Below are 17,068 nucleotides of genomic sequence, written 5' to 3'. Positions count from 1 at the left end.
TCCTTGTTTGCTATGCCATCAGCAGTATCCTGTCTCTTACTCAGTCACAAAAGTGATGGTGATGAAAGTTTCATGCCCCGGTAAAGGAGACAAATATTACTTTTATTTTTGATGTAGTTGTTGGGAGACAGGTTCACATTAAGTGTGGCTGCTGCGCATGCACAAAATCTAGTAGGTAAAGTATTTGTAATATTTCATTTTGGCATGGGTATCCCATTCCGCAAAAATGTAGGAAAATTTTCATCCTGCGAAGTCATATTCCACGTTTGCAGTCTGTGGTGAGCTCACTGACATGCTTACATTGTACTATAATTTGCAATATACAAAAGACAATGAAACGATTGTGGAACAGTGACTGTAGAGTGTATGAAATGGGTCAGGGCGCTCATGTTTGTTCTAACAAACACTGTACAGTTATAGAGGAACGTTTTTACAGCAAAGTCAACATTAAGGTCCCAAAATCATTATCAGTAAAGTCTACGGTGCAAAATCCCTTCAGTAACAACAAAATTTTGATATACATGTAACAATTGAAAACTCCTGAAGGCTGAAAATTGTAATGGGAGTCGCCTGTCATTAATACCAGGCAGTTCTTATTGTTTCTATTCATTGTTGATTACAATCGCTTGGGTTTTTTTTTAGCTCACCTGAGCCAAAGGCTCAAGTGAGCTATTGCGATCGCCCTTCGTCTGGCGTCCGTCGTGCATCGTGCGTAAACTTTTTACATTTTTATCTTCTTCTTGAAAACCCCTAGACCGATTTTCATCAAACTTGGCAGGTAGCATCCCTAGGGGGTTAGGAACTCAATTTGTTAAAATGGGCACCATGCCCCACTCAGGGGGCCCCCAGGGGGGCCCAAACCCCCCAAAATTAGGAATCTGTAAAAATCTTCTTCTCTAGAACCAGAAGTGATAGAGCTAAGTTAATACTATGAGTTAGTACATTGATGACTGTAGTTTCAAGTTTGTTCATGGCAGAATTAGGGGTGCCCCCCTTGGGACCCAGGGGAGGGGTCCTAATGGGGTCTAAATTATACATTTTCATCTTCTTCTTGAGAACCCCATGACCAATTTCCACCAAACTTGGCAGGTAGCATCCCTAGGGGGTTAGGATCTCAATTTCTTAAAATGGGCACCATGCCCCACCAAGGGGCCCCAGGGGGCCCACACCCCCCAAAATTAAGGAATCTGTAAAAATCTTCTTCTCTAGAACCAGAAGTGATAGAGCTAAGTTGATACTATGAGTTAGTACATTGATGACTGTAGTTTCAAGTTTGTTCATAGCAAATCCAGGGGTGCCCCTCTTGGGGGCAGGGGGGGGGGGGGGGTTGGGAAGGTCCAAATGGGGGCCTGAATTATACATTTTCATCTTCTTCCTGAAAACCTCATGATGGATTTTCTTCAAACTTGGCAGGTAGCATCCCTAGGGGGTCAGGATCTCAATTTATCAAAATGGGCACCATGCCCCACCCAGAGGGCCCCAGGGGGCCCCAATCCCCCCAAATTAAGGAATCTTAAAAAATTTGGGCCCTTATTGTACATTTTCATCTTCTACTTGAGAATGCCTGGTCAAATTTTAGTAGAGCTGTGAATAATTTAGATTAGTGACTGCGTGAAAGGTGAACTTGCGATACTCCGGTGAGCGCTAGACCCGCGGGTCTCTTGTTTTTTTTTTGCTGATTGTGATGCAACTGGACGATAATTGTCAGATGTGTCAATAACGATCAATGAAAGCATTAAACCAATCCCCTGGTTTGCCCCATTTTATTTTATTTTTTGTTTTTGTTTTTGTTTTTAAAATTACTTTTCTTGGAGGCTTCTTTTGTGGTATACACTATAAGTCTCATAGTTTTTTTCCTTCTTCTCTTTTCCTGGCAGATATGTCCGGCGACTGGATCCAAGTACGGCAAACGAGTATGTGGTGCAGATCAAAGTTCAGCTATGCAAACTGTTGTCAATGGTGAGTGCCCTTTTGACATTGTACAATCTGTACGTGCCACGTGCCCACTGCCTCCCTGTCAATGTAGTAGAAAGAGGTTTATACGCTGATGACCAAAACTTTATAGATTCATAACTTTTTAATGGATTGTGGGATTTTTCCGAATCTTCACTGATGTGTGCTACTAATATCTTTGCATTCACTGAAGGAAGATATATATTAGGGGTAAAGTCCCTTTGCATTCACTGAATGAAGATATATATTAAGGGTAAAGTCCCCTTCAATGTTTCATTGGTTTTCCAGTTAAGTCCTCTGCTTACGGTGGAAGTCATAACGGAAACAAAATATTTAGAGGAGGAAGGTCAACAAACCACAATCGACATGCTGACTTTCTCAAATCCGGTAGTCCTGTCTATTGCATCCAAAAATGAGTTGCATGTATTTATACCTCAATGTTTTAGTATTCTTACTATATATTGTATGTTGATTTGCCAGTGAGTTTGGAGTTTTCGTAACGCAATCTGCTGAGGTGATGGTGATTTTTCATTTCCCCCTTCTCCTCCTGTTTGTCTGTCCCAGATGATGAAGAGGAGAGACTGCCTGTCCTTCAGACAGGAGATCCGATTCAGGAACAAGCTGGTGGACTACCTCTCAGACTGGATCCTGGGCTTCTCCAACGACGGTGCCACGGATGAGATCAAATCCCTTACCAGGTGAATAGCCCTTTGTGTGCCCAGGCACACATGGCTATAGCCTACTGTTGCTGTTTCTATAACGTCCATTGATACTTTTCAAACTCAACCATGTTCTATAAGTTAGGAAGCCCTCTAAGGGCAGTAAGAATCTTTTCGATGGTGCACATGGACAGTGGTCTAGTTCTCATGCAGTGCCGAATGGTTGCTGTGGACTGCTCATGTCCACCTGCACTGTATGCTGAACCCAATTCAGTTCTTGCTCTTTGTTGTCATGGTGCTGCCCCCCAGACCAGCAATTTAGACACCCAAAGACATCATCTGTAATCATGGTGAATGTGAAATTTACCGTGGACACCTTCTACATTATGGTACTGGACATGCCACAGAACAAGGAATTCCGTAAAGCCATAAACATGCGCAGCATGAAACTTCCACAAATTGGAGCCGATGGCCTCTTTCGCAGCATTAAACTTTGGTGAATGGCCAGTGGACTTCAGTGGCCAGTGGACTTCAGTGCATCATGCAGACAAACACTTTTGTTTGCATTTTACTTTCACAAGTTTTGGCTCTTTGCGAAATTCATGTAATTTTCATGCACACAGAAATTTCTGGTTATACGAAATGGGCAGTTCATTTGAATTATGGATTAATTGCAGTGACAGCCCCCTGTGAGTACACGCAAGTCAAAAATCCCCCAATCCCCAAGTCCAGCAGGACTGATGACAGAATAGAGATCAGGGAGATTGAGCCATATACAACCGTCGACAGATATCAAGTGACTGCCTGTTCCTTCGGTGAAAACAGCACTCGAGTAAGGGTGATAATTCTTTTGGAATCTGGGGATTCCCCAAGCAGCCACTGTTGCTTCAGGGGGCCAAGAGGTTAATGTCTATGAATTTATCAGGGTGGTATGACAGTTGGTCAAAAAACAAAGAGATCGCTGTAGCTTCAAAGAACTTGTTATCGAGTTAAGTTTGTTTCTTGGCATAATATAATTTTATATCATAAGAGATCCCAAGGCTTGATTGTGTATTGTTTTGTTTTGAGCACGAAAAACATTTACTATTTCTGTCCAAGGTTTATGTGCCAGTCTAGCCTCTGTCTTGGAAGTTTGTAGCATACAAATGTTCAGTACATCACCATTGTCACATGTCCTCTACACCACAGGGAGTTGGACGAAGCTAGCATGGAGGCCATGGCAGCACTACTTGTAGCCCTCCCTCTACAGCCGGAGGAGGGAGATGCAGGCGACATCATGGAGGCCAAATCAAAACTATTTCTGAAGTAAGCCATCTGTAGTCAAAGAGATTTCAAAACCGTTCTTCACAAATGTTTCAACATCAATTTTTGTTATGACTTCTTTTGTAATCATTATTAGTTTCATATAGTTCTTTATTGAATATTAAAAGCGTAGTGGTGTAGTCTGCTCCAACTCCACACAGATCCACAAAGAAAATGGAAAAATTAATTCAAAAGGGCGTAGGACCGTTCTTACAAGAAGACGTCAGTGTAGGACTACAAAAATGATATTTTTTAAGGAGGAAGATGGATTAGAAAATTCTGGTTAGTGCCAAACAGTATCACTATATTAAGTTTCCAAAACAAACATGAAGGCCTTTATAAGTCACTTTCTCCAGAACTACCCTGGCATTGATGTTGTGAGATGTCTTTTCAGGATCACGAAAAAAGAAAAGCAAAGTTCTTTGATTGTCACATTTCACGCACATTAGGGGAACTCCCCCAAACTAGTCTGCAGCTTTTTGTGCTGTGAGTGCCAAGTGGCCGAGATAACCTCATTGAATTGTACACATCATCCAAAGTCCCAACACATGAAGCAGGGCTCTACCCTAAGTTCTTTCTCTGGTGGCCTGTTTTAACCCTATAACTACACTGTAGGCTGGGCTATTTAGGTACATCATAGAGCATGGGGGGGGGGGGGGGGGCCAAGGCCAAGTGAAAGTGCTGAACTAACTTTTTCCTCCATATCTCGGAAGTGGCTCAAGTTAGCATAAATTATCACTTATGCTAAATTATGCTAATTTATGCATAATGATGCATGAAATCAGACAATTTGGTATAAATCACTAAATAAAGCTCAAAATGGGCACATTTTTTGTGGAAAAATTCTTTTCAGTCTCCTGAGCAAATATAAGAGAAAAAATTACACCATCAGAAAAATTTTTTTATTTTATTGTTTTTTGAATTTCTTATGTATTTCTTTGTTTTTCACCTTTATGTTTTTCATTGTTTTTTCAATGAATCTTGTCCGCGACATTGTTCCGAACAAGAAAATATGTTATTAATTGATTTTAATCCATAAAACCTCAAAATAATCATGCTTTTATGAAATTTGCCTGTAAGCACAGTTTGCATTGAAATTGTACACGAATTCACGTTTTTGAGCAATTTTTGGTCTGACATACACGTACATATTTATGCGCAACTTCAGAACCGCGTGCCTGGGTATCGCAAATTTGGTGTCAAAAGATGCGGGAGACTCGAAACGTCGCGGTGATAGCTTTTTTGCGTTAGCGATACATCGCGCGGAACGTCGAGGGGGGGGGCCTCGGAGGCCCCCCCCCCCCCCCCCCCCCGGCCTAGTTAGGGTTAAGGCACTGAAATCTTTAAATCTGAAATTTTGGTGGCCCGAAACAAAAGGAAACCTAAATATCTATTTTGAATTTTAAGTGCCGGTGTGGGCTATACCAGAAGATACATGTAGCTTTTTTTTTTTGGTAATTTGGTGGCCCGGCACCAAGTTTTAGTGGCTGGGCCACAGCTAATGTCAAGCCTTGTAGAAGGGGTTAATATGCTGTATTTGGCACATTTTCCTTGTCCCAGATACTTCACACTGTTCATGAGACTGCTGAATGACGTGATGGACCGCGGGGACGAGAAGAGTGTGGACACCGTCCGCTCCCAGACCGACAACAACAACCAGTCGTCCCTCCGCAAGTGTACCATCCAGGCCATGTCCAACCTACTCAGTGCCAACATCGACAGTGGTCTGCGACATTCCATAGGTAACCACTGCTGACCGTTCGCATGCTCGGGACGGTTGTTCCACATTATTTCTTTGGAGATAACTTTTGACTGCACATGTGCTTAGAAAGTGGTCTGCAAACTTCGGCAGGGAACTGCTGATTGGATGACCACTGTCTTTCCGACAATGGTCTGCAGCATTCCTACGCTACCCCCTGACCACCTGCATGCTCAGATATTAGTCAGTCTCCTACATTCCACAGGTCACCACTGACCACTTTCCACTAATGACCACAGGTAGAATGCACATCTAGGGAGCTGTTCTCTTTTATGGTGTTCTGCTCACCTCCTTCATGGCACATGTGATGTATGGTTTCCACATCTGAGGATCCAGAATACTGAAACTGACAAAAGTGCCGAGCAATTTGAACAACCTGCATCAATGGTTTCCAGTAATGTGATGCCCAAGGGTTTTTGTTGTTATTGTGTTTTGTTTGTTGTTGTTTTTTGCATGTTGCAAAGTAACAGCATCAAAAGATAGATTTATATACAAAAATATGATATTGTAAGAGACATACATGTATGTACACTGTAGGGGTGAAAAGAAATATGCACATTTAATTAATGGCATTGTTAACACACCCACCACAGAGCTGGGATATCACCCCGACGTCCAGACGAGGGCGGCCTTCATCGAGGTCCTGACGAAGATCCTCCAGCAGGGGACGGAGTTCGACACGCTGGCCGAGACGGTGCTGGCGGACCGCTTCGAGCGCCTGGTGGGGCTGATGACCATGCTGGGGGACAAGGGGGAACTCCCCATTGCCATGGCGCTGGCCAATGTCATCGCATCCACACAGATGGTGAGGAGGATGCTTCAAACTTTGCAATACATTTTTTTTTTTGCTGCCTTTTTTTTATTTGATTTATTTGTCTTTTTTTTTTTTGCTGTTGTTGTTTTTGCCATATATGTTCCAATCACTTGTAACCACTTGCAGTTGTAAATCTTGTCCATTGGAATTGATTTTGATAAAACGTACAATAAAAAATATGTGATGCATGAATATTGAATAGAATACCGATGATGATTTGATAGGAAAAAAGATAGACACTATGCATTTAAATGAAAAATGATGATTCATTTTAATACACTTTCTATGCACGCAAGGTGCAGTAATTCTGTATCTCATAAGGACAGGATCCTTATCCTGGAGGTATGCTTTTTATCACAGTTGCCTCTATCCAAAATATAAGTTGTGGGCTGTTTGTTTTGTGAGGGGAAAAAATGGAATCGTTATGTCTGTTATTGTTAGTCTGTACCTTTTGAAAACTTTATTTTGATGTTGCATAATGCCTATCAAGGTCAAATTACTATTTTACTGATATATCAACTACCATTTGATTGTTCATATACATGTTTTTTCTGTGCCTAACTGCATTTCTTTTAAATTGCTTGTTAGATTAAAATCCTGGGTATATTATCTTAATTTCTTTTGCTTTGATTTGTGAAATGGTTGATTTATGTGTTAAATCATGAAGATTTGACCCAAAGAGAGCTGTACACTTGCCAAAATTGTTTTTAACTTGACACATGCACATGCGACCAAGCATCTCTGCAGTGGTATTGTTGTAGGATATTGCCTGCAATTAAAAGTGGAAGTATGATTAACCCATCCCCGTTGAAATGAGGCAGTTCCCCGCAGAGTTAATGAATTACTTATTTAGTTCTGGTAGTACACAAAGGGGTAAAGACATGTTTCTGTCTCTTTTTGTTTTTCCGCTTTCACAGGATGAGTTGGCCAGGGTATATGTGACCCTCTTCGATGCCAAACACTTGCTCTACCAGCTGCTCTGGAATATGTTCTCGAAAGAGGTAAAGGTATAGACTTGATGTTGGGAAGGGAAGTCACAAGAGTGAGTATGAACGGTGCATGACTGTCTGTCCGTGACCTTCCCGGAAGTAGTGTGAACCCCTTCCCGTTCCCCCTTTATTTGCCCCCACTCCCAACTCTCCAACCCCACCCCTTACCCCCTCCCCCCCCCCTCCTCCTCCTCTCCTTCCTGGACATGCCGTCTTGAAATTGTTCAGCATGTGTCAGTGGCATTGATGGTTGGTGTGGGAACAGTGTCTTTGTGCCTGCAAAGCGTAACATGATCTCCAGTAATGATGACTTGCGTTACCTTACCTATGTATTTGTAGCAGTCGGTTGCCCCATTCAGATAGAAAAGTTAGCCCACGCTCGAAACATTCAGCAGAGTATGAACGTACCTCGTATTATACATTTTCCCTTCCTCCTCTTTTTCCTCCTTGGTGTCTTCCCAGTATCTGTGGCATTATCATTCCCTCAAAACTTTTTTTGCCTTGTGTGTCCTTCTTTGCCATTGTGTAGTGTGATATGGTGCACATTGTATCTCTAGTCATTCATACTTTTGGATTTGGCATGGAGAGCGGAAGGTAAGAGACCTGCAACTACACCTTTCAATATCAGTAGTTCGAAAAAGTCAGACGTACAATTTACAGAATGTATGTTTGGATGGGTTTATTTCTGCAAAGTTGCTCTTGAATAGGCTCTGAGATTGCTGTTGTAAGGATTCCAGGTATAATATGTCCCGGTTAAATATGCTTTTGCCACAAGGTGCGGAACTTTTTCAAAAAAAATTGTCGTAAGAAAAATATATTCCCCAGATCTAAAGTCAGTTCCATAGGCAAATTTCACCTAAAACTAAAAACAAAATAATAAAAAAAAAAAAACAAATCCAAATGTGTTAATGTTTCAGATATTTTGTCTAGGGGGTGAAAGGAGTAGAATTAGGTACTGCAAGTTTTTTTCCTGACGAAAGTTTTTAAATTTGCTCCCGATATTTCCTCAACAGGTATGTACGTCTTGGCTTATACAATCATGATTAGCCTCTGATTCTCAGCCAGAAATGGTATACTATAAAGGGAAACTCTTTGGAATTACCCATCTGACATAAAAGTACCATCTAGTCTAATTCACACAATGCTTGGGAAGTGCCTTGGAGGAAATGAGCTAGGAAGGGAATGGTTTGATGGTTTTTTTTTGGTGGGGGTTCCCTGTCTTAACCCGTTCTGTACCAGGGACTTTGGACAGTGTGTGTGCAACACTATGAGGTTTCTTTGCCAATGGGCACTCAAAGTACGCACAGGGTTAATGACTGATGTGATGAGGCTGCCATGACTAAACAGACTAATTCAAATGTGTGGGTCTGCCTGTAATAACAGCTTTGCATAATGATTCTAATTACGCTAAAATACGTCACATATGTGCTCAATGTGTTTAAATAGCAGCATATAATTTATAGACTTTTATTGCAAGTTTCTTTTTTTTTCTGTGTTATCTTTGGAATCTGTTTAATGAAAGAAAAGTTTGGAAATCATGTTCAGGTGTTCTGAAAGATATCTTGAAATGCAGCAATGTTTATTTTCTTGAAGCAGTACATTGTATATCCACCTGTTTCACGACCTATAACATGCACAGTATGAAGGAATAAACCGTGCTATCTTTTGATGGTTGTTCGCACCATCCTCCCTCCTCCGATCCTCCCCCCAGGTGGAGCTGGCCGACTGCATGCAGACGCTCTTCCGCGGCAACAGCCTGGCAAGCAAGATCATGGCGGCCTGCTTCAAGATGTACGGCCAGAACTACCTCAAGCAGCGGCTCAGCCCCCTGGTGCAGGACATGATGCTTGGCACCGGTCAGGACAACATCCGCTACGAGGTGGACAGCGCCCGGCTCGAGCCCCACGAGGACCTGGAGAGGAACAGGGAGAACCTCATGCAGCTGGCCAAGAAGTTCTTCTACTCGATCGTCACGTCGGTCGACCAGTAAGTTGTCATGGATTCACCTGCAGTGGCATACAGTTGTACATCTAGGCCTCACGCACTTTAATGGAAAAATTACCACCTTTTTGCAATCCTGTTTCCAAACGTGTTTCATGCTAATAAACTAGTGTATGAGCCATACATTTTATTGGTTTTTTATTTTCGTGAATTTGCAAATCAGGTGCTATTTGCAAATTCAGCACCACGCAAAAATATTAACTCTGATCCCAACATTGATTCAAGGTACACATATACATTTTTCTGTTCATTATTGTACCCCACAATAACGAAATTAAACCACTCACAATACTGCCAGAAAGTCCCGATTCGTGATACGTCTGTAGATTAGATTAACAAAATATATGGCATGTACAGTAATTTCCTATGAGTCTCAACGCAAACATGAGGAACATGATTACAAATGTTGAATTGTTTGTCAGCATGATAGCCCTCATTGATTCATACGCTTTTGTATGTAATCAGTCTAACATCCAAAATTCTGTTACAAAGAAGATCATTATTTGCACCCACTCTCCCACTTACCTCACCCCGCCTTTCCAGATTCCCGGCACAGTTGCGAAGCGTGTGCTACTGCTTGAACCAGGTGGTAGCCCAGAGATTCCCCGTGAACTCGCTGGGAGCCGTGGGCAGTGCAATATTCCTCAGGTTCATCAACCCCGCAATAGGTGAGACAGCGTACTAGCCTCCATAGGTCGCACAGTATGTCACAGTCTTGATACAGCTTAGTGCTTGTTCCAAACAAGATATCCTTGCGCAAGTCTTCTGGCAGTGGGTTAGAATTGGGTATGAGCACAGTTTAATTGCAACTGTTGTGTTCACAGACATTTGAGCTACGTACATGAGGTTGTTTACAACCAGTTTTCATGCCGATGTAAGGTTGTGATATCACACTTGGTGCTCTATGTTTATGTGACCCGCTGTGTTCTGCAAATCCACTTGCCCCAGATAGCTAAAACTCCCTGTCTGGCAAGTGGGAAGAGTCAGTACTTCACTGAATGCCTATGTGGGCAAGTAGAAAAAAACAAACAAACATGTTCTTATCATTCTGAGATTACGACTCTGTTATCCCAACAGAGTCATGAGGCATAATTTTGCTGATAAAGGTACTGTGATATACTTCTGATTCTGTGCCTTCCATATGAATGTACGATGAGAACCCGAGGATTTGTTATGCACAATATTACCACCACATTCATAAAAGACTCCCAATAATTCCTGTGAAATACAGCAATATGAAATTGTCAGAATTAAGAATCACTTCTTCTGTTGCCATTTCCAAACTTTATGGAAGTGTGGCTTGGACCATGGAACATCAATGCTAGTGGAATGTCGAGCATGCAATTGTAATGCTATAGAACCTACGCATAAGTTTGCACAACTACAATGTACAATACGAAGATAATCCACTCCTTTTATAGTGCACTGTACCTTCCTGGTTAAAATGTTCAGTGCTGTTACTGCAGTGCTGCACACTGGCACTGGTCCGACGGTCCCTGACCAGTAAATATCACTGTCAGACCAGTATCTTCAGGAATGGAGTTTTTTTTTAATTCAGTAGAAAATAGAAAAACTGGGTACCTTCTGGTCCAACAGAAGGGTTGGACCAATAGAAGAAATGGGTTAGTTTGGAACCCTGGTTACTGTCTACCATTCATTTTTGGCAGTGTCCCCCTTCGAGCACGGCATCGTGAACAAGAAGCCCTCCCTCAAGGTCCAGCGGGGGCTCAAGCTGGTCTCCAAGATCATGCAGAACGTGGCCAACCAGGTGCAGTTCAAGGAGATCCACATGATGCACTTCAACGAGTTCCTGGACAACAACGCCAAACGAGCCAGCCAGTGAGTGCCCCAGGACAATCTTGCCCATGTTCGTCATGATGCAAATCTGTTGCTCTGGCAGGGTGTTTGATGTATGAAATGTTTAATATTTCTTACAAATTGCAAATGTTTCTGTTCATACCATTCAATTATTCGTATAAACAAAAGCTGATGAAGGTTGATAGCAAAGCTTTTTACTTTACACTAATGGCCTGCATTTGGACTTACAGCAAGTTTTTGCGTAATTATTTTTCTGACCATCGTCTAGTTCTTCTTCTTCATCATCTCGTTCGTCTTGGTCTTCCTCATTTTCTTCTTCTTCATCATCTACCCCTTCTTCATTCTTGTCTTCTTCCGTTTTTCTTCGTTTGCTTTGTAGTCTCCTTGTCAGCCTCATCTCCTTTATACTTCTTTTTTTTTTTTTACTTAGCATAACCTAGTATCATTCTTATGCAACCACATTATGACTTATTTGAAACCATTTCCATGTATGCTGTCACCAGATTCTTCCGTGACATCGCCTCCGACTGCCACACGATAGAGAACGTCAGCCACGCCCCTTCCTACATCTCAGACGCCAACGTGCTTGCCCTCCACAGGCTGCTGTGGAACCACCAGGAGAAGATGGGGGCTTTTCTCTCCAGCAGCAGGTAAGGCATAACTCCCCCTTGACTCCCCCACGATTGTCACTACTGCTTCCACCTTTCAACCACCAACCAGCTGGTGGATACTTTGAATGTACCAAAGAGATTTTTCTCCTTGCCACTACTAAAGGGCGAACTACATGTATACAATGGTGTCTGAGATTTCATGGAGGCTATCATTTTACTCACTTAGTTATGGCGGGTTTCGTGTGCTCAAGTAACTTTTTTACACCAGGTATTTGAACTTTTGAACTTTTACGCGAGTACACACTTCTAGATTTGGCTGCTCCTTGGTTGCTCGTTTGCTAGCATGTTAGCACGAGGGGTGAGCCTACCGCCTCATGTCTTCCCATGCTCCCCATGCGCTCACAAAGCAATTGTACAGGGCATATATGCATACGTCGCACTCTAGTACCTATTCATTATAAACTCTTTGAAATGTACCCAGTATGATGACGTGACATTTGCTCCTGCAACAATTTCTCCGGTCTTATTTTTTCCAAGGCCTTAGGGCTAGGGTTATAGGGCTGTGATGGGGTTTTGAATTTAGTTTGATGTGAGGATTATTATTAGGGTTAGGGTTATTTTTGTGGGTAGAACTGACGTTTGGCTTTACAGCATGCAAATATTTCATGGGAGCAATTGTCACAGGAACAAATGTCATGGAACCACGTAGTACACTGGGTTCTAACTTCTTTTGCACTTGATGGATTGCTCACCCCACCTCGTAAAGAAAATGTAAAGAGAATTCTACATACTTTCATTTTCTCTGGCATAATGAAAGAGAGCTTGACCACTTCCTTCAGAACGTAGAGGGAATGATATGTGACCCGCTGCAACAAAAAGATCCGAAAGTCAGTTGAGGACAATTTTCTGAAAATGACATGGCATTATTTCCTTACTCTTCCACTTTAATGTCATAAATAACATGACTCTTAAAAGTACTCAGTTGCAGAGATATGGATGATTTTATTGGCGTATGTCAAGTGGTTTAAGAAATCAGCGTTTCGAGAAAACCGCCTTCAAAGTTTCCCTTCCGACGCTATCATGATCAAGGGGAAGCAAGACAGTTTTCACCCTTTGACAATAGAAGGTACGCTCCTAGCAACCTCCGCGATGTTCATTCAAGCTTAGCGCCAGCATTCTACGCACGACCAATCAGTAACTAGGATGCCACACACTGACCAATGAGATCACTCCCTCGTTGCTAGGGGCGGAGTCTGGCTGCGGCGCTAAATCCAAAACTTCGGACGCATTTCTGTTCTGTTGAAAGTCAGAAAATCATGGCCCAGAAAAATGCTATTTTCTTGCCTTTCCTTTGATCATTATATTTTAGCTTCGAAATTTCGGCAGATGATAGAAGATGCATTAGACTGCAAAATTGTGTCAAAAAGAGAAATCTGAATGTTTTGACGGATTTTGATGATCTGACTTCAATCTCAATTTTCTCAGCTCAACCGTCAGCGACTAGGATCCTGTTATTGTAGTGGGTCACATATTATTTTAAACCTTAGCATATGTCATTGACAAGTTGAGGGAATGTGTACTTGTTATCAAAGAATAACATTTTGTGGATTCTCTTTTTCATTTTCTTTATACCTTTTCACTATTACAACATTATGAATTGTAGAAGTCTTCTTAGCCAGTAATGGTGACAGCAAAACTCTTAAAAGTCTAAAACTGTTGAACAGATTGTCTAATTTTCGCCAAATGTCTCTGTTGTGTTCTACTAATACATTTGTATTGCTACATCCTCTGAATCCACATACTGTATGTATTTGGAGTAAATGCTCTTGTAAGTAATTTTTCAACAGAGATGTCCATGTGTGAACTTCAAGCAATAGATATGTCCCAAGAGATGTTTTCCAAGTTTGTGTTCCATTGTACTGCACTGTTTTTCATGCTTCCTCTTTCTGTGAAAATTCCAGGGACCATCGAGCAGTGGGCCGAAGACCATTTGACAAGATGATCACCCTCCTTGCCTACATTGGACCTCCTGAACATTCCAGACTCGTCCTTGACTCACAGTAAGACTGCAATCTCACTCTGAGTAGAAGATTTTTTTTTTTTTTGATACTATCAAAGGGTTGTCATTCTTATGAACCATATTGGAAGTAGACTGTGCATTCAGTTCACATGTCCCATACTGGCTAGTGCCACCAACCCCCACCCCCCCCCCCCCCACCACCACCACCAACACTGCAAACAATAACAATTGTATTCTTACCCTGTTGATATTCCATACACAAGCAGAATATTCAGTGCATCACAATTATCAAAAAACTGAACGTGAATACCCTTTCTTTTTCAGTCAGTATTAGAATAGTAGTACACTGTAGTCAATTTTGAAGGTCGTAAAGCCAGTTCGAAAGACAGTGCATGCAATATGTGCCCACAGTCTTCTTTAATAGGCCGGTTTACTAATGTATGCACAGATCTTTAATTTTGCACACGGCCGCAACCTCGGGCAAACAAAGGATGCGAGCTTGCAACGTCGGCTGCTGCAGCCGTCCTGACACGTCCCCACATGTAGACTTACGTGTATGTTGTGTACATATGTGCGATGCATCAACTTCGACTTTACCTCCTGGCATTTCGTGTGGCTCTAATCAATTCCCAGCCTTAGATGAGGGAAAATTCTGCTGTGATCAAACGCAATTTGGACAATAGTTTCGATTTTATTGCATTTTGGCTTCGATTTTGTTTTCAGTAGGTCTGAAAATGGGTGGAAAACACTGCTGCTACGGAACATACAACAGTATGACCGCATCACTTCAAACTTCTATGACTTTAAGCATTATGATTGATTGTGCAATCTAAACTAGACAACGAATCTCTCATAAGCGATATGTTTCCAAGGATTTTTTTTTTTAAGTTAGACTCAGACTGATTAGACTTCATGAAATAGAATGAAGATTTTGACCTATTTTTCTATTAACAATAACAGTTAGGGGGCCTAGCCTTATATAGACTAGATCTACAGTAGATCTAGACGTAGACATAAAATTAAGAACAAAAACAATGATAGACCTAACCTCCCTGACATTCGCAGTAGGCAACATTTATTTCCCCCGTTGACTTATTCATCATGACCCAGGTCTGGTACGTTGGTTTGTTGAGGTATGTCCGGTCAGCCTAACCTCACTAAGGAAAACACGAAAAGGGCTCGTGTCCGAAACCTCATTGAACTTCAGGCTTGAAACACTCCCATCCGCGAAAAGGCGGCAGTCCTCAAATGACTTGTATCCCTTTAGCTTTTCCAGTCATAGTCAGTCCGATTGATGATCAGGTAGTTGAACAAGTCAAAGAGTCCAAAATCTGGAATACTCTCGAAGTTGGATGTAAACCCAGCGAGCTTGTTAGGATCGGAGAACGAGCAGCCTACCAGAGCGAGCATCTCCTACAGTGACCGGCCGGTGTCCGCCCGGGAGAGGTCGGGATCGATGGGCAAATCCAAATCGGCTACGGCAGTTGCACTAGTTTGATGAGTTTCTCCTTGTTGTAGCCGCTTGTGCTCACACCTATATCCCTCAAATATTCAGTTAATTCCTTAACTGTCCAATTCTTCCATGGCTTGCTCGAACTTTGGCTAGAACTTGAAGCTGACGGCATCTCAAAGCAAGATTATAGCAAACAAAAGTTGTTGACTATCTGCAGCGAGTAATGATCGTAGACAATACACGCGTGAATGGGCTTTGCAAAAACAGTGTGGCGCGCGCATCCGCGCTTATTTCGCTTGCCCGACTTAGTTACAATCACTAGGGTCGCGTGGGGTTGACGTCATTATGCATATCATTAGTAAACCGGTCTATTGACAATCAACTAACCTTACATCGGTAGCCTGAACAATGAAGATGGCGGCAATCATAACGCCATCAAACAGCGCCCTTTTGAATCCCTAGCCCATGTACCTTTAGACTGCAAAAGGACCAAATGTGACCTTGCATCACAAAACCAACAAAAGTTGCCAGACATGAATTTTTAGATAAGGGCAGATACTGAAAGAGCAGACTGCAAGCTTTAGAATAATGTATAACTCAATTCAAATGGACTCAACTATCTATTGAAATTTAAGAAAGAAAGTGCACATTCTGGGAAAGTGTGTACCGAGAAAAGAGGCTCTGAAGTATAGGGTCTATTCAAACGCTTAATGTTACCAAGTTGTGATAGCTGTGCAATAAATGAAGCAAAAACAGGATGTAAAGCACCATATCGACAACAATGAGGTGATTTTCAGATTAAGCTGAAATCAACACATTCTAGATTTTCAGATAAGCTCTATCAACACATTCTATCCAAGGGACTTTAAAGACACACCTTATCACACTATTCCACAAAAAGATGTTGTAGAAAAATAGCTAAAAACTCTATTTTCCTGTCATTTTATGATCCCAAATTTTAGATTATTGTAGAAGAATTGCTCTTTCAGAAAATATGAAAAACTGAAGATTGACTGGGTTGACCCGCACTGTGTGCATGCAAAGGCTTAGCAGTCTCTAACTGTCCTCACCCCCTTTGTTTTTGATTTTTTACCCCAAAGTTTTGGCAGCATGGACCTGACCAGTAGTAGCTTCGAGGAGATAATGGCAAGGCGGAACATCTTCAACGAGGGAGGACTTCAAGCGGCTCAAGTCGCTCAACATCTTCTACCAGGAGGGCGTCTCGAAGGCGGGCAATCCCGTCTTCTACTACGTGGCCAGAAAATACAAGTGAGTCCTTCCTTTTGGTTTATGTTTGTGTTTAGCATTCAGTATTACGGAGGATGTATTTGGGTTTTTGTTTTTTTCTTTTTCATTCTGAAATAATTGTTTAGGAAAGCATTGTATGCACTGCACAGCACTCAGGTTCTTAGCCAGAAATGCTGACATTTTCATTGTGTGATTTTAAGTGAGTTCTACTGTGCATAGTTCCTGTGTGCCATTCATATGAGTAAAATAATATTCTTTCTCTATCTCTTTTTCATTTTGTAATTTCACCGTCAAAAAGGAATGCTGTAATAGATTGTTGGATGGGGGCATCATGGATCTCTTAAAAATCAACTGTACTAAATAATGGCTGAAGCTGGATCATGAACTTCCTCAAAACTCTTCAATGTCTTTTCTCACAGCGGGGCTCGGGAAGATAACTGT

The 17,068-nt window shown here is 41.9% G+C and overlaps 1 protein-coding gene across 1 annotated transcript in view; it reads left to right on the top strand.

Moving 5' to 3' along the window:
* The window catches only part of LOC140227186 (neurofibromin-like), a 122,301-nt gene that overhangs the window by 59,540 nt on the left and 45,693 nt on the right, over positions 1-17,068 (top strand). The window contains 13 exon segments of the mRNA XM_072307615.1: positions 1,878-1,959; positions 2,518-2,651; positions 3,801-3,917; positions 5,475-5,656; positions 6,267-6,478; positions 7,405-7,494; positions 9,188-9,462; positions 10,021-10,145; positions 11,145-11,316; positions 11,799-11,945; positions 13,868-13,966; positions 16,480-16,549; positions 16,551-16,648. Of these exon segments, the coding sequence (XP_072163716.1) occupies positions 1,878-1,959; positions 2,518-2,651; positions 3,801-3,917; positions 5,475-5,656; positions 6,267-6,478; positions 7,405-7,494; positions 9,188-9,462; positions 10,021-10,145; positions 11,145-11,316; positions 11,799-11,945; positions 13,868-13,966; positions 16,480-16,549; positions 16,551-16,648 (1,803 nt within the window).

The sequence above is a fragment of the Diadema setosum genome, chromosome 4 (genome assembly GCF_964275005.1).
Source record: "Diadema setosum chromosome 4, eeDiaSeto1, whole genome shotgun sequence".
Lineage (NCBI taxonomy): Eukaryota > Metazoa > Echinodermata > Echinoidea > Diadematoida > Diadematidae > Diadema > Diadema setosum.
This window is presented reverse-complemented; position numbering and strand designations above follow the sequence as displayed.